Source organism: Dipteris shenzhenensis, chromosome 23, assembly GCF_047967505.1.
Source record: "Dipteris shenzhenensis isolate YYH24624 ecotype China chromosome 23, Dip_SZ_1.0, whole genome shotgun sequence".
NCBI lineage: Eukaryota > Viridiplantae > Streptophyta > Polypodiopsida > Gleicheniales > Dipteridaceae > Dipteris > Dipteris shenzhenensis.
The window spans coordinates 41,772,012-41,797,528 of NC_141618.1; the positions used below are offsets into that span (position 1 = coordinate 41,772,012).

General features: G+C 42.8%; 1 protein-coding gene across 2 annotated transcripts in view; it reads left to right on the forward strand.

Annotated features, from left to right (window-relative positions):
• The window catches only part of LOC147887391 (DUF3754 family protein, putative (DUF3754)), a 177,144-nt gene that overhangs the window by 55,998 nt on the left and 95,629 nt on the right, over positions 1-25,517 (forward strand). For both annotated transcript variants that reach the window (XM_087394719.1, XM_087394720.1), the window contains exon 9: positions 18,059-18,138. In XM_087394719.1, the coding sequence (XP_087250845.1) occupies positions 18,059-18,138 (80 nt within the window). The remainder of the gene's footprint in view (positions 1-18,058; positions 18,139-25,517) is intronic.

The window sequence follows — 25,517 nt, forward strand, 5'->3', positions numbered from 1 at the left end:
ATGAATATGTGACACATTTTTTTTCGTGTCAAGTGAGTAAGGCAAAGCGGGTGAAGCCACCTGGCCTTTAGCATGCAAAGTCTTTTGGGATTCACGTGTGCCATTTGTGAGAAACAATGAGAGCAAGAGTGAGCCTTGTACTTGTCAATGGACCCATCTGGCTTCCTTTTCACCTTGAAAACTCACTTGGTACCAATGGCATGCTTACCTGGTGGCAAATCCACAACATCCAAAGTCTGATTTTTCTCTATGGACTGCAATTCATTGTGCATGGCATGCATCCACCAATGCACATTACATTTTTCTTCTTCAAAAGAGTCAGGTTCCTCTTCATCAAGAAGAGTCCCTGCATAAGCTGTCTCAACTGAAAGAGCCCCCCTTGCGTGCCTTTTGCACTACGAGTCCTGCCAGGCAATGGAGCCTCAAGCCTACTCTCCCTAAGAGTCTGTAGCAACCAGTTCGGGACTGTTTTGGCTGCGTGTATCTCTTGAATCTCTTGCTTGACAACTTCATCCACACCCTGTGGAGGCACAGAATCAACCGGTGGCTGAATCAGGGCATGTGGATCAGGAGGAGGTTGCTGTAAATTCTGATTTTCAGCATGAATCTCAACAAGGAAACCAAATGCTATAGGAAGCATCGCCTCAAAAACATCATCTGAAGAAGCTGGAATCTGAAATTCAGCATGTGTATTTCTATGAAAATATAACATCTCTAATAACAAAAATCTTGCATGAAGCAAGATTGTAGAGACGATAGCCTTTGCTTTGTGCACTATACCCAACAAAAATGCATTTAAGTGCCTTATCTGACAACTTATGTCGAAATTCCACATGCACGTGGGCATATGCAACACAACGAAAAACTCTGAAGTGATCCACTGAAGGCTTTCTCCCATGTCATGCTTCATAGGGAGTGATTGTCTTCAAAGCCTTTGTGGGAGGTTGATTCAAACATAGTTGGCACACATGAGGCCTTCAAGCCAAAACCTGTGAGGCAACTTTTTACTGGTAAGCATGCATCTATCCATCTCCATAAGAGTGCGATTCTTCTGCTCAGCTTTTCCATTCTGTTGAGGTGTAAGCCTCACTGTAAGCTGATGCGTGATGCCTTTCTCCTTAAAAAATGCTTCAAACTCATGAGACATATACTCCCCCCCTCGATCTGTGGGAAGTGTTTGCACCTTGAATTCTGTCTCATTCTCAACCATAGCCACAAGTGTTTGAAATGCATAAACACTTCTGATTTTGCCTTAAGTCCATAGACCCAAGTGTAGTTGGTGAAGTCATCTATGAATGCAACATAATAAAGATAACCCCCAAAAGCAAGTGTCCTCATGGGACCGCAGACATCACTGTGAATAAGCTGTAATTTGTGTGTAGGTTTCACTGCACCATCCTTCTTGAAACGAAATCTATACATCTTGCCAAGGATGCAACCCTCACATGCATGAGGAGGAGGTGACTCTAAAGGAGGCAATGCATCAACCATAGCATGCTTCTAAAGTGTCATTAAGCTACCATAGCTCATGTGCCCATACCTGGCATGCCATAACTCCGCATTCTGCATCGCAGCAGTGGGAGTGCTCACTGATAATGCAAGATCAGATATTTTTTCATATATATCAAGCTGAAAAAGACCCTAATACAAAGTGCCAGACAACATCAATGCATAGTCATTCTCTTCTGCAGACTTAGCATCATCAACTACAACCTGAAATCCTCCTCTATTAAGAGAGGACACTGAAAGTAAATTCTTCTTTATGCCTGGCACATAAAGAACATATGAAATTCTGAAATCTGTGCCATCAGTGGATGTGAGAATAATGTCCCTCACTCCACACATTGAATAAGAAGAATTATTTGCAAAAATGCTCTTCTTATAAATGATGTGCTTAGAAGGACCACTATCAAAATTCCAAGTATTCAGTGTCTTATTGACACTGAGAGAACATGCATATCATAACTGCAAGTCAAGAAAGCATAAGGGTCATCCTCAATAGTGGCTGTAGCATCTGAATTACCCACTGAAAAATCTGAAGTGCAAGACAAAAAGGCATAGTGCTCTTCCACAAAGTTGGCTGTAACATCTCCCCCATCATGTGAATGAGGAGCTGATGCATCTGACACAGCCATACCTGAATCCCTTTTCTTTTCTTTAGCTATGCGCTTCTTGCATTCACCAATATAATGACCTGGCTTCTTGTAGTAGTGACAAATGCCCTTCTTTTTATGCTGATCTGCATCACCCTTAGCCTTATAAGAGGCTTTTCTGAATCAGCTTTATGCTGATGTGCGGTCTGATTGGCATGTTGCTTTTTCTGCCCTTTTCCTTTGGGCTTGAACTTGGAAAGCATGGCATGCTCGCCCAGGCACATACAAGACATCAGAAATTCTGAATGTTGAGCCATCAATGGCTGTAAGTTCAACTTCTCCTGTACCACGGACTGAATAGGAGGAGTTGTTGGCACATGTGACCTTTTTATGTATTATGTGTCTCATTGACACTGAAAGCTGATGCATCCTTGGAAGAATCATAACTGCATGTTAGAAAAGCATAAGTGTCATCATTACAAGTGGCTGTACTGTCCCGAGCAGCCAACTGAGAGTCTGAAATGCAAGACAAGAAGGCATAGTCGTGCTCCACAAAGTTGGCTCTAGCTTGCTCATTGTCAAATGCATGAGGAGCTGAATCTGAGACAGCCATACCGGAGCTGTTTTTCTTTTCTTTTGCAAGCCTTTTCTTGCATTCTCCAATGTAGTGACCTGGCTTTTTGCAGTAATGACATATTCCCTTCTTCTTGGGTTTACCTGCATCACCCTTAGCCTTTTGAGAAGGCTATCCTGAACCACTGGAAGGCTGATTTGCTGAAGTCTTTGCTAGGTTGCCATATTTCTTCGTGTCTGCTCCTCTTGCAACAGAAGTCCTACCAACTCATGAAAAGAGAGAGGATTGCTGCCCCTCCTCAAAGACAAATTCAGCGAGGTGTGGAAACCAAGATAGGACTCATGAAGAGAATTCAGAGTGGTGGTAATCATCTTTGAATCCGGAATGACTTCATCGATATTCAGCAGTTGCTCCCTCAAATCCTGAAGCTTTGTGAGGTGAGTATTCATGGAATCTCCCTCTTCCATATGCGTATGAGAAAGCTCTCGCTTCAGAAGGGAAACTCTAGCATCATTTCTTGCTGCAAACATACTCTCTAATATCTCCCAAGCTGCCTTTGATGTCTTGCATGACTGAATGTGAGGTATAATGAATCTTTTGACAGAGAGAGAAATCACGGATAGAGCTTGTGCATCCCTAGAATCCCATCTTTTCTGCTCTGTTGTGGGAGCTCCTGGAGCAGTAGCTCCAACTACTTGTGCTGCATTTTGACCTCTACCCCTGCCTCCAGCTGTAGGAGTGACAAGTGTAGCCATTGTATCTGGTCTTGCTTCATCTCCATTGACATAATCCCAAAGATGTCTGCCAACCAAGATGTTGCGAACCATGAAACTCCACAAGGAGTAGTTGGTCTGCAGGCTGTACAGCGAGACAGTACGGACTGTCACTCCGTACGTTGTACGACGAGCTTAGTGATGGAGCAGTACGGACGTAGGTACGGAATCCGTATAGTCGTACGGACTGTGCGGAATGTCGTTCTCAAGTTGGAGCCGGCTGTAAAGACGGGAGCTGAGAGCAAGTGCGGAAGTAGGGAGCAGGTCCGGGAAGGAGAGCTGCTCTGATACCAAATGTGAGAAACAATGAGAGCAAGAGAGAGTAAGCTGAACGTAGGTCACTTAATAGTGGACTGAATGAAGTGAAGTACAAACAAGAGATGAGGGGTTTTGTCTAAGTGACAAAACCCTATCTAATCACTAACCGTAGTTAGGGATTAGACTGTGGTTAGGGGAAAAACCTCTAAGAGGGAAAAGTGCCCCTAACCCACTTATTACATTACATTGGCCACTGCATAGAATATGATAATAATTCTAACACCAATCTCTTGTGTTAAAGGTAAGTATTGTTCCACTATATCTACATCATGCTCAACAAAACCTAGGACTAGAAAAAGATTTCTGTATCCTATCCATCTGAACTCCCTGAGATGGCTAATGTCTACCTTCCATCCATAATAAGGTCTCTTTGTCCCATAGTCACCCTCTATCTTCAATCAGTGTAAGCTCAAACGTGATGAGATGATACATTCTGTACAACTGCCTATCCTCAAGCCAAGTTTGGGACTGCCTATGCCATAGATCCTTCCAAAGTCTTATCCCATTCTTATCTAGCCATACTACCCCTAACAAAATCTTCCAAAGGTGAATCCCCTATATGGCTTAAAACTAAATAGAGTCCTTGCTAAAGAAGGTACCTACTTTTCTAATGAATCCTTCCTAATAAAGGTGAGGTCTGAGAGATTCCCAGGCCTTCCACATAGCCCCCTAAAGTTTTGATCCCTTAGTAGTGCATGGCTCTATACCAAACATGGTGGAGACCTCTAGGAAGAACCTCCAATGTTTGCATCTAAGAGGTTTGACTCTAGAGAGATTCCTTCTTACTAAGGTAGACAAAATGGTGTCAACCTTATGTAAAGCTCTTAAAAGCCATTAACCCGTAAACCTAGCACAATATTTTTCTAGATTCACTATCCCAAGTCCTCCTAATTTTTATATTTCTGAAGAATTTCCTCAGCTGTTCGAACGAGGACATGCATGTTCCGCCTTCAACACTTTGCCAGTAAAGGTTAAAAGGTCTCCAAGTCTGGTGCTGAACCAATGACTCTCGTGCACTTTAGCTTTGTGAAAAGAGCATTATTCCCATCATCAATACGCTGAAATTGAAAGCATGTCTAGCAAATTTTCAGATATTCACACATTTTTCGTGTGAATTCAACACTAGAATCATGCCATGCCCTTTGATATTCTACTTGTAGGCATTTACAACCTCCACTATGCCAATTTTGGACTGATTTATTGATTGGAACCACTGTCCTTTACTTGTCATGTGCATGCTAGCATTTGAGTCTATCAACCATAAATGTGAGATGCTGGCGTTTGAGAGTAGGCAACTCTCATTTGCTAACATGAGATGCTGTATGGGCTGCTCATGTAGTCACAGATTATACTCATGAAATGCATTGAGGATGGCATCCCCATGATAGTTATTGTGGCTGCTCATGAGTGGATTATTTCTCACGCTTAAGAGCATCAGATGGCTGTTCCATACATGCATCCAAAACATCACATGGATGCGCATTAAGTAGCTCATAAAACACTGATTTGAAAATGCATCTGCCACACTTGTGGCTGTAAATAAGTATCCCTTTTCTGAGGCATATAGTCATCATGATCTCGCTGCTCATCACATAGGTCTTACTGCCTAGACAAAGCTAATTATCTCTACTGTAACAAAAGATGTTCTCAGGTGACCTCATTCTACCTTTTTCTTCTTGCATTCATTCTCACCATGCCCCATTTTCCAACAATAATTGCATTTTTCCTTTTTCTAGGACTTCTTTCCACTGCTTGAACCTTGTGCATTATGGTTGGCATATACATTGTCACCACCCCCTCTTCTGCATAAGAGGTATGAGGATTTTTTACATTGTAGTTGACCTTGTTTTGCCTTTCTCTTCCTACATTCATTATAATAATGCCCCATTTTTCCACAATAATTGCATTTTCCTTTTTTGTATGACTTAGTTACACTCTTTGAACCTTGTGCATTACGGATGGCCCAAGCATTGCTACCACCCCCCTCTTCCTGCATAAGAGATATGAGAATTTAATGCATTCTTGAAAAACTTAGCCCACCCTTTGCCCTACCCACGGGATGCAAAAGCTTGGTTATTGCAATGACCCCATACATGTGTTGCATGAGTTGTTCTTCCTGGTAGAGCAAACAAAGCATTTTTTGATATGAAGACAGATATCTTGACTTGAATTAGAGGTAGTTTTAAAGAATGGGCAAAGAATTTAAAGTGATTGTCATAAGGGCTTGCCTTGAATCCCCTTTCAGGAGAGACACTAGCTGCAACATCAAGTTTCAATTATAGGGCGGATTTGGACGAGTCACTAGCCATAGAAGATGCTATACTTCTTTTGACTAGTGGCACCACAGTGGCTCACTATAGGTTGCGTGGATCTTTCAATTGCAAGGTGATGATACATGACAAACTCTTGTGGTGACAATTTTACACTATTAATGGAGTTGCTTTATGGCCAAGTAATATCACAATGTGCACTCCAAATCATATCAAGATTACTAAGTGTTAACTTGGGGATGGTAGCTTGGCTCACAAAGGGCTAGATTGGTGGCCCGTTTTGCCTTATAAAGGATGATGTGCTAGAGGTGGTGGCCACCATCACAACATGGTGTATTTGGGTTGTTTGGTGCAATCTTGTGATAGGAGGTAGTAGACATGACCTATGGCCACCCTTGCCAACATCAAGATAGTATGATTTATACATTGTGTTTGATGTGAGAGCCAAGTAATGAGGGTTTTAGGAAGGCCTCAAAGCGCCTTGAGTATTTTTTGCAAAGCTCATGCAACTATAGACAAAGAGCCACCCACCTCATTTTAGTGCACCTTGCTCTATTTTTCATCTGAGGGCTGCTCGTTATTGCTCCTGTCGTCATTGTGACCTGTGTGCCGCTTGCAAAATGTTCCGTCTATGCCTTCAGCTCATGGTCCTCCCTTCGTCAATGCTTTTGCTACTTGTGTGTCGCTCGCGTTACATCTCCCAATCACATCGCTCATCAATACAATAGGCCCTTCTGTACTCTACAGAATTTTGTTTCCATACAGGATCTCTTCTGCGAATCTATCCATACAAATGCATCGTACATTGTTTGCTGCCATCTTTTTGGGTAGAAAGCCATGCAACAAGAAATGAATGCAATTCATAAAAATAGCACATGGGGTCTAGTGGATCTTCCACATGGTAGGAAGCCAATAGGCACTAAGTGGGTATACAAAGTCGAGAAAGTTTCCCCCAAGGGATTGGTGCCTTGGGGGTGAATTTGGGGTTTGGGCCCAAGAGGACCTTTAGAAATTCAAGTTGGTCATTGGTTAGGCCCTTAAAATTGCCCCACCAGAGGGGGCAATGGGGGCAAATGAAGAGGGGGATGCCACATGGCATCTCCCATACCTTAGATGGATTTGGAAGGTTACCAAAGGAAGAACTTGGAGAGAAGCCATGGGGAATTCACGTAAGGGAGGGGCTGTTCGACGACGGGAGTTCACCACAAAACGTTTTGGGGTTGTGTGTACCAGTTTTGGTGTATGGACAGCAGTGTATGGATGCTTGCACACGGATTGTGGTACACGCGTGTATGGACGGGGTATAGGCTAGCTCATACGGCGTGTACAGACATGAACAGGCAGGTGTACGGATTGCAAAGTACAGATCGGTTGCATGGGAGCTTGAGCCATTGTATGGGAAGTGTGATCAGCTGCACGAATTGCGGGCTGCTTGGTCAACTGTGTACGGATCCCAGGCAAGATGACGTATGGTTGACACATGATTAAGCCCTAAGTACAGGTTGCCTTGGGCTATGTGCAGGGGCATGTGAATCAAGGTTACATGGGCAGCTAACTGTGTGGCAGTGTGGAAAGACTGCTTTCCGAGTGGTATGCCTTTGCTCATGTAGGAGCTTGGTTAGATATGAGGCAAGGGGAATTGATTCCTAATGGAATGTGGAGTTCTTTGAATGCAAGAGGATTTGTGACCATTGCGTAATCTTCTCTAGGGAACTCCAAGTAATAAAGAAATACTGAAAGGGGAGCCAAGGGTTTGGGGCCAATGTGTGTCCTTGTTCTTGAGCAGAAGCACTCTAGCTCCCAATTTGTGTTTGAGTTATTTGCTGAATATTTTAGTGTGAAAGCATTGGCTACTTAGTTGTCTATTATTGCCCTCTTGTTGGCCTTCATGGTTCTGTTGCCAGAACATCACCATCTTTCTTAAGGAGGTGAGCCTGTGATTGTCTCTGGTGAAGTGTTGCCTACTGTAATTGGATTATAGCAAAGAGAAATTCAGCAAATATGTCTCTTACGAATGATGATTGGGATATGGAGGAGTCGTCCTCTCAAGATGAGCAGGATGCACAGCCAATGAATGAGGGAACTCCTCAGATGCTCAAAATGCTGATGGAAAGCGAGCTGTCTAAGCGCTTGGTGTGAATGAAACACAGCCTGGAGGGTCTAAAGATGCTGAGGATGTAGAGGAAGCTGATGCATTGTTTAAAGCACAGCTATTGAGTGCAGTGCGAGCACTTGCTCATCTCATGCAAGACCCAAGGTTTATGCAAACTCCTTCTAAGTCTAGAAAGCAAAAGGGTCATTCACATCCAGGGGAAATGAGTGGGGCTCAGAAGCAGCTCGATGGTTCCATGCCATTCAATGGACAGCCTTCAGTAATGCCAGATGTACAGGATGCTCCGTTGCAGCAATCTATTTATAGTCCTGGTGGGGAGTTGCATGCTCAAGGGAATAATTTTCAGAATGCAAATCAGGGACAGCAAGCTTTCCCCCAATCCTTGATGCATCCAGGGTATTTTGGTGGTGGTTTGGTGTTCCAAGCCATGGTTGGTGAAGCTGTAGATGCTCCTGGAATGCTTGGAACCCACCCAATGGGTTCTCAGTCTGGTATGCAGCCTGGAATGCAAGGTGGAATGCTTAACATAATGTATGGCACCCAAAGGGAAGGTAAAGGTTGCAAGGAAGGTGGGGCAGCAGTGAAGTTTCAGACCTTCAATGGGGCTCAAGATATGCTGAAGCGTCTAAATTTTGTGCAACAGTTTGATGCCGCCTTCTCAGGAGAGAACTTCACTGAGTCCTCTAAAATGCGTAAGGCAGCCATCTTTCTGAAGGGAAACGCTTTACAGTGGTGGACCAATTTGTTGCTACAGAACAAAGCACCGACCAGTTGGGTTCAATTTAAACAGGTGTTATTTAAGGTTGGTGGTATGACAGCATGGCACAAGTTGGATGCAGCCAACTGTCATAACTTAGAAGAGTATAATAAAAAGTTTTGTCGGTCATCTCTTATCAGCATGTGCCTTTGATGTGACAACCAATTAGAGCCTGGCCTATCACGCTTCTTCCCTTTGTTGAATGGAGCCTTGGAAGCATTCCTTAGCTTCCCTGCTTTCTTAAAGCTATCAGACTTATTGCTCCTATACCTGCTGGTCTTCAGCAATGCATTAGCTGTGATAGCATTTTCAAGTAGCTGAGACATGTTGGTTACCCTTGCTTTTGTGTAGGAGTCTCTGATTTCCTTGGGCAGCCCACAGTAATATTTTTCAATTTGATCGGAATTTTGATGGAAGCCAATAAATGCTTTCACTCAAGGAAGAGGGGCACGTGGCACAATAATGCCCAAAACGCAAGCTTAAAGGGAAAATGGATGATAGGGATGAGCAAAAAGGCAAGAAGCCTAAGTCTTCTATAGGATTAATGCCTAATGTTATCAGTGAGCAGCCAATGGGGATGCTATGGAGCTTTGCAGGGCATGGGGCAAAGTGATAGATCAGATGTCATTGATCTTCTTTGACCCAAGGGCTCATGCAAACTTTATCTCTCCGAAGTTGGCAGGCAAACTTGAAATCTGAGCAGAGGAGATAGGGCCTATGTGCGAGGCAAGCTTGGCTTGTCCTGGAATTAGGACTCCGGTCACCCCTATCACTGGCATGCTCTGCTTGTACATTCAGAGCTTTGTGGATAGGGAGGAATTTTATATTATGCCTATTGAGGGCTGTGATGTTTTGGTGGGTATGCCTTGGTGTCACAGAGTTCATGCTTTGGTGGATACAAATAATCATAAGATTACTCTAGAGGATAGAGGAAAGAAACATGTGGATGTCAAACTTAAAGGAGAGTTAGTCCCAGTTGTATCTGCTTCAGCTATATGCTCAATAATGAAACATCATATTTTTGTGTATTTAGTTTTTGCAAAGGATACTTAAGTCTGACAATCCACAATTTGTAATGTCGTTGCTGGATAAAGAGTTGTCCAATTTTCTTAGTCAGTTTGGAGAGTGTTTTTTTGACTCTTTGCCAGAGGAGCTTCCACCTGAGAGGCGTGAGGATCATGGGATTGATATAGTGCGAGGCAGTAGTCCACCCAATAGGCCACCTTATAGGGTGAGTGCAGCTCAGTAGGAAGAAATCATGAGCGAGGTGAGGGATCTTTTAGAGAAAGGCTGATTCAGCCCAATTTATCTCCTTAGTATTCACTAGTGCTGTTAGTGCAAAAAAGTGATGGTTCATGGAGGATGTGCATTAACTATCGTGCACTGAATAAGATAACCATGAAAAACAGATTTCTCATTCCAAGAATAGATGATATCTTAGATAGATTAGAGGGATCAGCTATCTTCATCCGCATAGATGTCCAGAGTGGGTATCACTAGATACCCATACGTCCAGAGGATTTGTCCAAGGCAGCTTTCAGGACCAGCTTTGGGCTGTATGAGCTCTTTGTTATGCCATTTGGGCTTACGAATGCTGTTGCCACCTTTAACTACATGATGGACAAAAACTTCTAGGAGCCTAGATCTTTTGTGGGCACTTTCTTTGATGACATGATAGTGTACTTAAACAGATGAGGTAGAGCATAAGAAGCGTTTGGCAATAGTATTTGCAGAACTCAGCAAACACAGGCTGATCATAAATGCCAAGAAGAGTGAATTCTTTATGCCCAAGATTCACTTTCTGGGACACATTGTCTTTAAGGATGGAGTGTGCATGAACCCCGCTAAGATTGTAGCAATTGTCACAATTGAAAATTTTGCATGAAGTATGGAGATTTTTTGGCTTATGCTCATACTATAGGCAGCTCATATGCCAACTTGCTGAAATTGCTTCACCCCTCTATGCAACGGAGAAGAAGAGAACATCTTTCATATGGGCTGAAAATCAAATTGCAGCATTTGAGATGCTAAACAAAAAGCTTACTTCGGATCTAGTATTCATTCTACCAGATCTCCAAAATGATTTTGATGTCTAAGCAGATGCATGTGGAAAGAATGGCCTTGGAGCGGTCATTATGCGGGATGGACGGGTAGTAGCCTATGAGAGTAGAGGATTTTGCAGGATGATGAAAGACATCCGGGCATTTATGAGAAGGAATTTCTGGCTGTAATTCATGCCCTTGCCACATGGACACACTATTTACATAAGGCTAATTTCACAGTGCAGACAGATCATCAGTCCTTGAGATATTTCCTCACTCAGACGAAGTTATCTAAGAAGCATATGCATTGGGACGATTTCTTATCCATATTTCAGTTTCAGATAGTGCATGTGGGGGGTACAAAGAATGTAGTGGCTCATGCATTGTCAAGGAACCCCCAGGTTTTCACAATAACCATTGCCTACTACTATGAGTTGGATGCAATGAAGGACCATAAATGCTTAGGATGAGGATTTCTCAAGGATTTATGACCAATTATCTAATAATCAACGTCATGACCATATAGTCTCAGAAATGGCTTTCTTATGATGCATGGTCACCTTTGTGTCACAAAGCAATTGAAGTCAAAGGTTATGATAGAAAGTCATGCTCCACCATATGTAGGGCATAGAGGCATTGATACCATGGTGAAGGCAGTGGAGCACTTTTTCTATTGGCCAGTTTTAAGACAGGATGCGGATGCCTTTGTTAGGATATGCATCTCGTGCCAAAAGGTCAAGTTTGACTGGCAGAAGACACCTGGATTATTAAAGCCATTGCCAATCCCAGATAGACGATTGGAGAGCATTGCCATGGATTTTATATTGATCTTCCCAGGACACTTTTAGGAAATGATGGCTTTTGGACTATTATATACCGGTTTAGCAAGCAGACACATTTCGTTGCGTTTGAGCAAGAAAATTACAGGGGATCACATGGCAAGATTGTTCATGCAGAACATCTTTATATATCATGGGATGCCTGAGTCTATCGTTAGTGACAGAGATCTGCGCTTGGCGAGTCTGTTTTGGAGAGGGCTCTTTGAGAATATGGACACTATACACATCCAGATACCGTCTTGCACGCAGCCACATATTTTGATGCCTCCCTTCTTACAACAAATCTTGACACTCTGGCCAGAGATGATGCTCGAGTTGTTATTTGGCAGCACTTACCTATGTTGGTGACTGGAGATATGATAGTCTCACTTGATGCACCATTCACCAACATAAAGTTCATGACTACTCTCTCTGCCCTTCACAAGGGCAAGTGCCCTCGTTTAGATGGGCTTACACCCTCTTTCTTTATTTCATTTTGGGATTAGATTGGGGATCAGGTTACCTTAGCCCTGCAGGGTGTTTGGGACTGGGGTGAGATACTAGACTTACTTATTGAGGGTCTCATGCATCTTATCCCAAAAGGGGGTTGCAGGAATTTAGTATCTCAGTGAAGACCGATCACTTTGTACAAAATCCTAGCAAAGGCAATCAGCTTGTGTCTACAACCTTTTCTTCCAGATCTTATACGTGATACGCAAACGGGATTTGTGCATGGTAGGGGCATCTTCGATAATATTTTCTTATTTTGGGAGGCTTTTGAATGGGCCATGCATAATGGCCATAGGCTTGCCATTCTACTCCTAGACTTTGAGAAAGCTTATAACAGAGTAGACTGGGGTTTTCTAGAGGATACCCTCGCTCGCTTTGGATTCACAGATGCATGGATCAGAGGGGTGTCAGCTCTCTACAGATCAGCCCATAGCAAGGTTCTCATTGGTGGAGTCAGGGGAGACACGTTTTAGATTACCAGATCGGTCCGTCGGGGATGCCCTTTAGCCCCCTTTCTCTTTTTATTTGTGGCCAAAGCTATGAGCTATCATCTTAGAGCTCAAGCTGATATTATAGGGCTGAGTCTTCTATTGAGGCAGGAGGATGAGCTTTTGGATAGTGAGTTGGCAGATGATACGGCTGTTTTTTTGGATGCCACACCACAGACACTCACCTCGTTTAGGACAGCCTTGGATTTGTTTTGCACTGCAGCACGGGCCCATATTAATTGGAACAAATTCAATGGCTTTTGGATTAGTGATGCGGACACTCCAGATTGGGGGATTGACATAGGATTCACTTGGATTTAGAGGGGTGTTTCCATCATGTACTTAGGATGCCAGGTTGGGGTGGGCATCTCTCAAGCACAACATTTTGCTCCCGTGTTGGAGAGCATCAGGAGCAAACTCATTTTTTGAAGTTCTGCCAGACTTGACCTCTTGCATTCACAGTAGTGGTTGTGAACTAGGTATTATTGGCTACTGCCTGGTTCTTTTGCTCTTGTTGGTGTAGATCCTGAGGTTGCATATCTCAGCTCATGAGACGTGTTAGGAACTTTCTTTGGTGTGAGTTAGATGGCACCTCAAATGTTGTAGTCAGGGTGGCTTGGGAGACCCTTATCTCCCCACAAGGGAAGGAGGTTTCAATATCATTGATCTGAATTTGCAGTGTATGGCCTTGCTCTACAAATTTGTAGTGAGAGGATTGATGTCTGAACATGAGCTTTGGAAAGATTTTTTTCTATGCAGCATTCAGTCTTGTACACCTTCTCATGGGAGAGAATGGATGGACAGCTCGAGATGGATTTTTACTTCCATTTTGAAAGCTTGGGGCAGCTTCAAAGACACTCTTCCATTGTAGATGCTTGGAAGGCTTTTAGACAGCTTCCAGAGGATCAAAGACTCTTATCAGTTAGCCACCTCAGAGAGAGTGCAGTCAAGATGCAGCAGATAGAGGCAGCCATACTGGCAAAGTGGATAGATACAGATGACTTGCCGATCACAGAGTCCACTTGGTTGGGAGCTTTCATGGGGACGGGTGTTCCCTTACAAATCATTGCCTTGTGGGATGCACATGAGGAGACCCTTGTCTTTGATGTTCAGTCGGGCAGAAGACTTCTCAGATCTTCAAATGATATTCTTTTGGAGGTAGCCTTCTAGCCTGTTATGATTGCAGGTTACATGGAGTGGGGCATGGACTTAGGAGATTTTAGCTTAGCAATAGAGGTTGGAGGCCCTCCAGAGCTCCTCATTGGGATAGTTTTCACATTTTTGCAGAGGTGCAGAATTGGAGGAGGTTCTGGAAATCCCTCAGAAATAGAAAGATCACTCTCTTCTTTTGGCTTTCTATTCATGGAGGGATTGCAGTGAACGTGTGGAGATCCAGGCTAGGGGTTGATGCTACTTGTCCTCGATGCCACGCAGTAGTTGAGTCAATTCAGCATTGCCTTTGGGAGTACAGACAGGCAAGGACGATCTAGAAGGGTGTTGCCAGGATTCTTTTGCTTATTTCATAAAACACCCTTCTTCATGACCTTGGGATCAATGGCATGGTTATCTCTTAATTGCCCTCATATGTTTTTCGAGGGACATGACTCATTATACGATGACACTCTATGGAGTCATGCTCTCTCCAGGATGTTCCTTTCACTCCTTTCAGAGCTGCTCATGCCTCGGTAGACACAGCTTGGGAAATTTTAGCTAGCATTGCAACTTGGTATATTTGGAGGGCTAGATGTACGGAGGCGATGGAGGGTTCACAGGTTCACCCTTCCCTGTCTATGGCCGGTATATGGACTGATACTATACACACGTTGATGGCCCTCTGGGTGAGCATGTAGGGATCCTCCAAAGAAGCTACAGCCATGAGAGAGATTTTTTTCAGAGTTTGGAGAGGATCTCCGTTCTTCTCTGAGTCTTTTTCAAGGTTGAGGTGGCATTTTCAGCCTCCACCTTGGATTTTTATTAGCTCTTTTTTCTCTCATGCATGACATGATGTACTCCCGCATTTGAGCCTGCTCTTGTGGCTTTCATTCATACTTAATGAAGTTATCTTTTTGGGGAAAAAAATGGACACTACATGAAAGTTTTCATCTTCTTTTCATCCTCAAACAGATGAGTAGTTTGAGGAGGCTAATTGCACTATACTCAATTGCTGAAATGTTATGTGCCTGAGCATAAGACACAATGGGAGCAGTATTTGCTCTTAGTGGAGTCTACTTACAACAATATTGTGCATACCTCCACCGGGAAAGCTCCATTTGAAATACTCGAAGGATGGAAGAATTTCTGGCCTATTTTGCATACTAAAGATAAGATCTTTGAGGCTGATAAGCATGTTGAGAGCATGGATGTGGCATATCAAAAGGTGAAGCAATTTCTCCAAAAGACTTAGGCAAAGCAAAAGAAGGTAGCTGATCGTCACCACCGCCGCCGTGAGCTAGTGTTTAAAGAAGGTTTTTGGGTTCTTTTTCCTTTTGAAAAAGCAAGGCTGAAAAAGAAGAGGGACGGGACTGCAGTGCACGGATATGCCGTATGGCTGCATGGGACCTTGAGCCATTGTACAAGCAACATGAGTAGCTGCACAAATTGCAGGCTGCTTGGTCGTCTGTATACGGATGGCAAGCAGGTTGGCATACGATTGATGTACAGGTCTACTTCCTTGAGTATCGGCTACCTTGGGCTGCGTGCACAGGCATGTGAGTCAAGGTTGCATAGCGAGCTAGCTGTGTGGCAGTGTGGAAAGAATGCTTTCCAAGTGAAATGCCTTTGCTCGTGTAGGAGCTTGGTAACTGGTCAGATGCTGCGAAGCTCCCGGATGCTCATTGATGCCTTTATTCGTGACTTTGAGCACATCATTGGTCTTGTGTGCATTTGTTGGCAGGCAGTGGAACTGTGTGATCCAAAATGGAATTGAATAGTTCCACTTTTTTATGCAAGTGCTTGGGACAGATTTGGATGCTCATTGTATGCTTGATGAAAGTAGAGCCCAACGAGGCTGAGGCAAAGGGGCATTGATGCCTAATGGAATATGGAGTCCTTTGGAGTCTGAATGCAAGAGGATTTGTGACCATTGTGTTATTTTCTCTAGGGAACTCCAAGTAATAAAGAAATACTGAAAGGGGCGCCAAGGGTTTGGGGCCAATCTGTGTCCTTGTTCTTGAGCAAGAGCACTCTAGCTCCCAAATTGTGTTTTGAGTTTTTTTCTGAATATTTTAGTGTGAAAGCATTAGCTGGTTAGTTGACTATTATTGCCCTCTTGTTGGCCTTATGGCCGGCAGTAGACACCCACTACTATTCTCATTGGTAGTTAAGAGGGCTATGGCTGTGGCAAGGAATCTAGTTTTTCATGCCTTTACAAATCACATTGAGATTCAATTACATTATGTCAGAGAAAGGCTTCATGCGGGGGAGATCACATTGACCTATTGCTCTATAGAGGACAATGTTGCCAATGTGTACCAAGGCATTACCTAGAGGGAAGTTTGGAGACTTTTCGCAAAGCTTTAGGCTTATTTCCTTTTGGTGATTGATCCGTTTCCTTGTATATATGGGGGATATGTTAGATTATAAGTAGTTCCTTGGTGCCTTTTTCCTCCGAATAGGAGGTTTTTCCTCCTAAGGTACATTTCTCATTTTGGCTTTCTTTGTAACACCATTTCTGCATTCTCAATGCAAATTTATGTTTTTGTATTCTCCTCTCATCCCCCAACCGACAATAATTAACGTTCCCTGATATGTGTCCTATGCCTTGATTTAAAAAATTTCTCATCCTATATACGATGGAGCATTAGTGAAACCTCCCCAGATAAAGGGAATCATGAATAGGTGCAACATAATGAAACTGCTGACGCATGGTTCCCTCAAGTTGTAAATTGGGTTGTGATTAAATTATTATATGCACAGATCCTCATCTCACATTCTCCATCGAGGGCTTTGTCTTGCACTTAAAAATGATACAACTTGTCAATATAATGCGGTGTTGTGAATGGCTCCAACACTGAGGCCCTTCTACAAAGTATGTGTTTTAGCTGGGTTACCATGTTTGACATTTTGCCAATAAAGTAAGGCTGTTTTGTCTACATCAAACTCACCTTGATGTGAATCCCTCTGTCCTATCTTGCTAAAAGCATAGCTCGTCTTCTATAATCTGATGAAGCAATATGAGCCTGAAAGTAAGTTGGAGTAAGGTGGAGGGCCAGATGGTTTCAAAAGGAGAACGGGGTTTAGAGAAGGTTTGCAGGCTGAAAGTAAGGGCATATGTCTTCTATAATCTCTTGAATCAATATGAGCCTGCAAGTAAGTTGGAGTAAGGTTGAAGGCCAGATGGTTTCAAAGGGAGAACAGGGTTTAGAGAAGGTTTGCAGGCTGAAAGTGAGGGAGTAGCTCCAAACCCTGCTAGTAGAATATGGTGTGTGACCGATGATCTGCTGCAGATCATCATGCAAGAAGTAGAACTTGTAGTCTCTCCACTCAAGACTAATCCACCTCTAATAGATCTGGGCCCCAAAAGGGTCCACCATACATCCCGGTTGGACAAACGAGAGTTGAAGAGGAGAATCTTGGTCCTAGGATTCTGAAAATGGGGCTAGAAACACTGACTCCCAATACCCTCTGCTCAATCAGACCCGGAGAGCTGGCGTCATCATGAAGACCAGGCCAGATATGTATAAGACTCAAAAAAATCCGTTGGTGCCCCGAAATTGGAGCTATCACACACTGAAAGTTGGCTATGTTGCAAGTAGAGGTGCTAAATGGGCTGGAGTGAAGGAGGAGTGAGAGGGAGGGGAAAATCTTGAGCGGGAGTCATACCCTTTAAGGAAGACTAGCACTCCTCTTGGAATTTTCTTTTTCAACTCTAAGATCAAGTGACAAGATCTCAATCAAATTTGCATTTCATAAATCTTAGTTAAAGTTGTCTTCATCTCTATATTCGATTAACGCAATTGGAGGCATACATGCCACTTTGCCGAATGTTTTAGTATTTTGTATTAGATGTGAATACAACTTCTTGTTTCATAAAATTTTACAATAAATGTCTGTTATAATCTTACATTATATTAGTGCAATCAAGACATACTTGCCCCTCATTACCAAATATTTGAGGAGTCGGTTTATGCTACCCACATTGTAGAATTTCTCATTGTTATGGTGTACAGTATGTGTCTATGTCTCATTACTTTTTCTTGTTGCTTATAAGATTATTTTTTTGTGTATCCTATTTTCCAGATTTGTTGGCTTGCAAGTTTGCTATCTGCGTAAACTGATGCTTCAAAGTTGTTGCTTTCTGTAGGTACGGTTAGACATTGCAACTATTGTTGGGCTTCTTGCTTTTCTTGTCAATTATAGATTCGACGACTTCTTAAGTTCTCCGTAAGTACTTGCTCATATACTGTTTAAGTAATTCTACGCCATAAATTTTGTGGTTGAAGGAACCATCTTGTTAATTATTATTCCGAGAACTAGGACTTGAAATTTCTTTGAGAGGTCACAGTCCTTTCAAAATCTTGAATTTATTTGCTGTAGGGTTGTTTTGGAAATGGATTTGTTTATTCTTTTTCCTTAGCTGAGGCTGCTCCTCCCCCTCTTGCTCAATGCCCGTCCCCCTTGTCTTGTTTCTGTGCTTCCTTGCCCACCTTTGGTCACCCTCATCCCCAGCACCCCACCTCTCGCCATACAGCCTGTATGAAAGCCCATACAGCCCAATACCCCTCGCTCTCCCTCTTCCACCTCCTTCTTCCTTCCCTGATCAGCTTTCCACCCTCTCTCTTTGTTGAGATATTAAGCTCCACTCGTGATATGCTAGGGTGATCGTTGTGCATTTATGTCATCGACTTGTTAGCTGCAGATGCGGTTGGTACACCGCCCATGAATAATAGCTGGATGACAGCTATCTTTATGTACTCTAGTTAGTGGCTCAGTTAGTATGCCACCTAGGTTAGTTGAGTTTGGTTTGAGACCCACATATAGGGTTCATCTATTCCTTTTGTACTAAGAGAGAGAGTTCTTTTGGCTTTCACAACTAAGAAGAGAAAAACGGTTTTCAGCCTCCATCTTTGTGTGTATTTCCCCATTGTGTATGTGAGAAAGCTGCAAGTGAGACTCCCTCTCTCTCACTCTCTTCACATGGTATCAGAGCTCGGTTCGTGGTAAGGAGCTCAAGGAAGCAAACCAAGTTCGCAGTGTCTTGGTAAGAGGATTAGTGTTGCTTTCCTTTTTCGAGTTTGGGAGTAAATCTCTGCAGGTAGCACAGCCGAACCAAGTTCGCAGTGTCTTGGTAAGAGGATTAGTGTTGCTTTCCTTTTTCGAGTTTGGGAGTAAATCTCTGCAGGTAGCACAGCCGGAAAGTGCAAGACTGCACTGTCTCAGATTGAGATGCCCTTCGCAGTGCGACGAGAGATATTATTTTTTTGATTCGAGGTTGTTTCGGGGTCGGTGAAAAGTTGTTGCAGAAATTGCATCGTATGCCTATGCGCAGAGATATTGGGAGTGACAGAATCATTCTTATTGCCTGTTGATACAAAATCGTCACTAGAAAGTGACTGTGTGGTCAAATACCACTTTCGTCAGTTTTGCAGATCTGCCCTTGTGAGACAGAAGTTGTGTTTTTTACAGTGACAGAATATTTTTGCAGTGTTCTGTAATGGCGTCTTATGCTCTTTCACAGATAGTCACTGAAAAGCTTGACAAGAACAACTTCCAAGCATGGAAGTTTAGAATGACGAATTTCCTTAAAGGAAAAGACTATTGGTAGTTCATTATCAGAGCTGAATAAGAACCAATTATTCCTAATGTTCCCAATCAACAGGAGTTGCAAGCATTTAAAGGGTGGCATGGGAGAGCCGGAAAAGTTATGTACTGGCTGTCTATCAATATTTCAGATTCTATGATTGTGCATATTTAGGATGCAAGCACGCCGAATGAGGCGTGGGATACTTTGATAAAAATGTACAGCGCACAAATACGTAAGCCAGGAAAATGAAGCTCAAGCAAGAGTTGCATAATGTACAGAGAGAAAATATGAGTATAAATGACTACCACATGAAGGTGAAGAAGATTGCAGATGCACTTGCTTCCATTGGGTCGCTAGTGGAAGATGATGATTTAGTTTCTGTGACCTTGAATGGTCTAGGAAAGGATTATGCACAATTCCGGATATTCATTACCGTCCGTGAATTTTTTTTTAATTTTGAGGAGTTGATTGCTCTTCTAATTTCTGAAGAGCAGAGAAATGGTGGTGCATCTTCTTCAAGAGGAACTTCAAAAGAAACTGTCTTCTACTCAAATGCTGAAAGAGGTAGAGGCAGAGGTAGAGTAGGCCGATTTGGAGGCCGTGAGAGAAATCAGAATATGTAGCAAATTCAAGAAAACCAGTCCTATGGAGGAGGACGTGGTAACCTTAGAGGCAGGGGAAGCCAAAGAGGTCTTGGTGGATGGCAGAGAGGTCAAAATGCAAATAGCAATGTTGAATGCTACTACTGTGGTAAAATGGGCCATATGGCTAAAGATTGCTATAAAAAGCAGAATGACATTATGAATGGAAAATTGTAGTAAGATAATTATGCATTCTCTAGTAGACAGGGTGATGACAGAAATGAGCATTTGTTTATGGTGCAGCACATGACCAATTCTGTGACAAGTGCAGACGAAAGCAATGATGTGTGGTATGTTGACTCAGGTATGATACTGCACATCCTATTGTGCAGATTGGTAAAATTTCTTTGTCTATGCAGGATGGAAAAAAGAAATACCTGTCTGATGTATTTCATGTCCCGAACATCACTAAGAACCTGGTTTCTGTTGGTTAAATGGTTGAGCAGGGCTTGCAGGTCAGATTTAATCCTTATGGATGCTTTGTTGAGGATATGAAAAATAAAGATCGCTTGATAGCAAAAGGGAAGAAGAAGGGCAAGATGTTTACGTTGGATGCGGACATGCCTGAATTGAGTGCAGCAATATTTGCACATGGGACCGATGTAGTTGCATATATTGATATCTGGCATAAACGCATTGGTCATGTTAATGTACAACGACTTAAATTAATGCAGGCCCAAAATATTATTGCAGGATTGCCTAAGTTCAAGGTTACAGAAATGCATAAGGTATGTGAAGCATGTCAATTTGGAAAACAGGCAAGGAAACCATTTCCTAGACATGTTCAAGAGAGTAAGAGGCCATTGGAATTAATCCACTCTGATGTGTGGACTACTAAAGCTGTATCTATTGGAGGCTGTCATTATTTTGTCACTTTTATTGATGACTACAGCAGAAAAGTTTGGGTGTATTTTATGAAAAAGAAAAGTGAAGTGCTTGGGCATTTCAAAGCTTTCAAAGCTATGGTTGAAAAAGAAACAGGCTTGCAAATAAAATGCCTAAGGTCAGATGGAGGGGGAGAGTACCTCTCAAATGAGTTTGCAAGGTTCCTGCAAGAGCATGGCATAAAGCAGCAATATTCATGCAGTCATACCCTACAGCAAAATGGACTTGCAGAAAGGAAAAACATGCATATTGGGGAGGTATCTTGTGCCATGCTCAACGAAAAAGACTTGCCAGATTTTTATTGGGCTGAAGCAGTTGCTACAGCAGTTTACATAATGAACATGACTCCCATTGCAGCAATACATGGTATGACGCCAGAGGAAAGGTATACTGGTAGGAAACCAAATATTTCTCATTTGAAAGTTTTTGGTTGCATTGCCTATGTTCATGTGTCAGATGAGTTGAGATTCAAGTTGGATCCAAAAGCTGAGAAGTGCATCTTTATTGGATATTCTCTGCAACAGAAAGGGTATAGATGCTATAATCTTTCTACTTGTAAGTTTATAGTGAGCAGAGATGTTTTTGATGAGATGAGCAGCTGGTATAAACCAGTAAATGTAACTGATGATGTAGATGCACAAAATGGCAATGCTGCACAAAATTCATAGCAGCAATCACAAAATATTAGTGGACCTGTAGTGTCCTCTAGCAGTGGTTCACATACTTCGCCATGGACAGACAGATTGAGATCAGGAGAATCTCCTCAAAGTATGCAAATAGTGGTATGCAAGTATCACGAAAAGGAAAAGAGAAAGTAGATCAGTCCATGGTTGATGTGAATGCAGGTCATTCTTATATGGATGGCGAATCCAGTGGCTCAGAATAGAGCCTTGACGATGAGTTAGGTATTCCTTCTGTTGTTACACTTGGAGTAAGGAAGACAAGGGATGTTTTGAGAGCACCTAGTAGTGAGCCTATTTTACGCAGGTCTACCAGAGTCAAGTATCCTGTGAGGTTGAAATATGATGGATTTATAGCCATTCACTATGCCTATATGGTCAATGTGATACAAGAACCAGAACCCACTTCTTTTGAGCAAGTCATGGGAAAAGAAAAATGGGAGAAAGTCATGGATGAAGAAATGGATGCCTTGGAAGCAAATGCTACATGCGAATTGGTGCCTTTGCCTAAAGACAAGAATGCAATTGGCTGTAAGTGGGTTTATAAGGTGAAGCACAATGGAGATGGTTCTGTGAGCAGATACAAGGCAAGATTAGTTGTCAAGGGGTATGCACAGACATATGGCATTGATTATGAAGAAACATTCAGTCCGGTTGCAAGGATGGCAACTGTAAGAGCAGTCATTGCTATGGTTGTATCAAAGGGATGGTCTTTACATTAGATGGATGTAAAGAGTGCCTTCTTGCATGGTGATTTGCAAGAAGAGGTCTATATGGAGTAGCTACCAGGTTATGTGCATGCTGTTCATCATGAGTTTGTTTGCAGGTTGAAGAAAGCCTTGTATAGCTTGAAGCAAGCACCCGGAGCATGGTCTGACAAGATAGGACAGTATCTTGTCACTATTGGTTTTCAGATTTTCATGGCAGATTTCTCACTTTATGTGAGAAAAACAGAGAAAGATATTATGCGGCTTGTCATTTATGTTGATGATTTGATCATCACAGGTGATAGTGATGAAGATATCCTTTATGTGAAAATGCTATTGAGAAGAGAAGTTTGAGATGAAGGATTTGGGAGAGCTGCGTTACTTCTTGGGCATTGAGGTGATTAGATTTACAAGTGGGATATGGCTTTTGCAGAGGCAGTATGGATTGGACATGCTGTCCAAATATGGGATGATAGGTTGTAAGCCTATTTCAGTTCCTTTGGAGCAGAATGTGAAGCTGAGTTTAGATGCAGGTGAGCTTCTAGAAGACCCTACTATGTACAGAGGCATAGTAGGAAGTTTGATTTATATGACTATTACCAGACCAGATTTGAGCTATGCTGTTGGGTTGGTAAGTCAATTTATGGAGGTTCCAAGGAAACCGCATTTGGATACGGCTAGACGCATTTTGAGGTATGTGAAGTCCACATTGCAATATGGACTGTTTTATGAGACTGGGGTTCAGATACAGTTACATGGATACACTAATGCTGATTGGGCTGGTAGTATTTCTGATAGACGATCTACCAGTGGATATGTGTTTTCTTTTGGGAGTGCTGCAGTCACTTGGAGCAGCAAGAAACAGTCTACAGTTACCTTGTCGAGCACAGAGGCTGAATACAGGGGTGCAACAATGGCTGCATGTGAGACAGCTTGGTTGCATAAGTTGCTTTATGATATGCATCAGTCTACAGATGGGCCAGTTGTCATTTATTGTGACAACATGACCAGTATACACTTGGCAAATAACCCAATCTATCATGCTAGAACAAAGCACATTGAGGTGCATTAGCACTATGTGCGGGAGCATATTTTTATACTATGGTCTACACCCACTGTGTGGGAGCATATCTTTATACTATGGTCTACACCCACTGTTGGGCGCTGATGACGGAAGTTTGAGATATCGAGCTCCACTCGTGATATGCCAGGGTGACCGTTGTGCATTTATGTCACCGGCTTGTTAGCTGCAGATGCAGTTGGTACACTGCCCATGAATAATAGCTGGATGACAGCTATCTTTATGTACTCTAGTTAGTATGCCACCTAGGTTAGTATGCCACCTAGGTTAGCTGAGTTTGGTTTGAGACCCATATATAGGGTTCATTTATTCCTTTTATACTAAGAGAGAGAGTTCTTTTGGCTTTCACAACTAAGAAGAGGAAAACGGTTTTCAGCCTTCACCTTTGTGTGTATTCCCCTATTGTGTATGTGAGAAAGCTGCAAGTGAGACTCCTTACCTCTCTCTCACTCTCTTCACATCTCCCTAGTCGCCCTCTTCCTCAGCCACTCAGCCACTCTTTTAAGTATTTTGGAGAGATGGTCTGCCAAGACATGAGTTTTTCCCTTACAAACCGCAACGGTAAAGTCAAATTCGAGTAGAATTAGCGAGTGCAACGATGCAGGGAAGACTAGCGAAGAGCTGGCAAGGATGCATGATAGATTTGAGAAGAAGCTTGATGAATGGTGGGTTAGGGTGCTGATGGAGGAGCTCAAAACGCGTCACAAATCCTCAGCGAGTGCATGGACCTAGATAACCTGCCCTAGAGTGAACATCAAAGACCAACGCACCTCTAGGTAAATCTCACCCGAGACGTATGACCTAGAGCGCGATACTTATCCTTGAAAAAAAACCCATCCATCTTACATCAACATGCTGTCTCTCATCTATAAGGACCCAGTCCAAGAGTAAGACTGGATTAATCTCCTCAATCCGCCTTTCGCTTCCTGTAACAATCGAAATCTGAGTTTCATACAAAGGTTTTTGAAAGCCTTCCAAGAGCCTGCAAAGGAAGCGGGGCCTCTTTCCCACCTAAACCACTGCATGTAAACCAGAAACGCCTAGGGTCCACCATGATCATCAAGAATCAAAAAATCATTCTACATTATAAGCTGCCTATCAATCTCTCCTTGTGAGAAGGGAGGGATCCTCTGAAGAGAATTCCTAAAGCTACTCCAGCTTTCAAGATGGCATCCATAACAGGGAAGGAAGGCATCCTAAGCCGTGTGGACATAAATATCCACCTAATGCTGTCCATCCAATCACCACATGCGGAGGGGGTACAACAGCAATGCATCAAATAAAAAAATCGTTCCAAAGCTCCTCTCTTGGCATAAGTACCTTGACCACCAAGTTGCAAAGCAAAGCCCTATACTACAGATCTTGATTAATGATATTAAGGACCCCTTCTTGCATTGGGAGAATGAAAGTCTCCCAAGCCACCCTGGGTCAAGCATCTGTTGAACCATCAAGCCCACTTCATGATCGGCCTTTTGAGCTGAGTCTCGAGAGTGGCGCCAAACAAGAAAAAACAAACCAGGTTGTGACCAGCAATAAGGCCATTATGGGTTTCAAATCCCATAAAGTAAAGTGTCCAACAGTCGAACACATCCAATGGATGCACGGCCCAAGAGCTCAAATGACAACAATCACATAGAATTCATTTTTAAGTCAAACTCCCAATCAAATATAGACAGATGTTGATTGTCTTCTCAATGCAGACTCATTCTTTGACAACATATGATCAACCCATTGTGACCATCACTCATGTCGTTCATGAGACAATGAACTGTAGATGAAGGTTGCCAATTGAAGGTCTAAAAGAGCAGATTTTCTTTGAAAGTTGGTCCAGATGTTGGAAAATGGACATTGGAACCCCATCTTGTGAAGACAATTGAGAGCTTGATCATGCCACCATCCCGGTTGAGCTCCCCTTGCCACACAAGGGAGAGGCCACATTCTTCACTTCTTTGGATCTAAACTCTCTTATTATCAAATTCGTGATTTACGGGACCACATTGTCATGGATAGTGTGGTGGAAGAAGG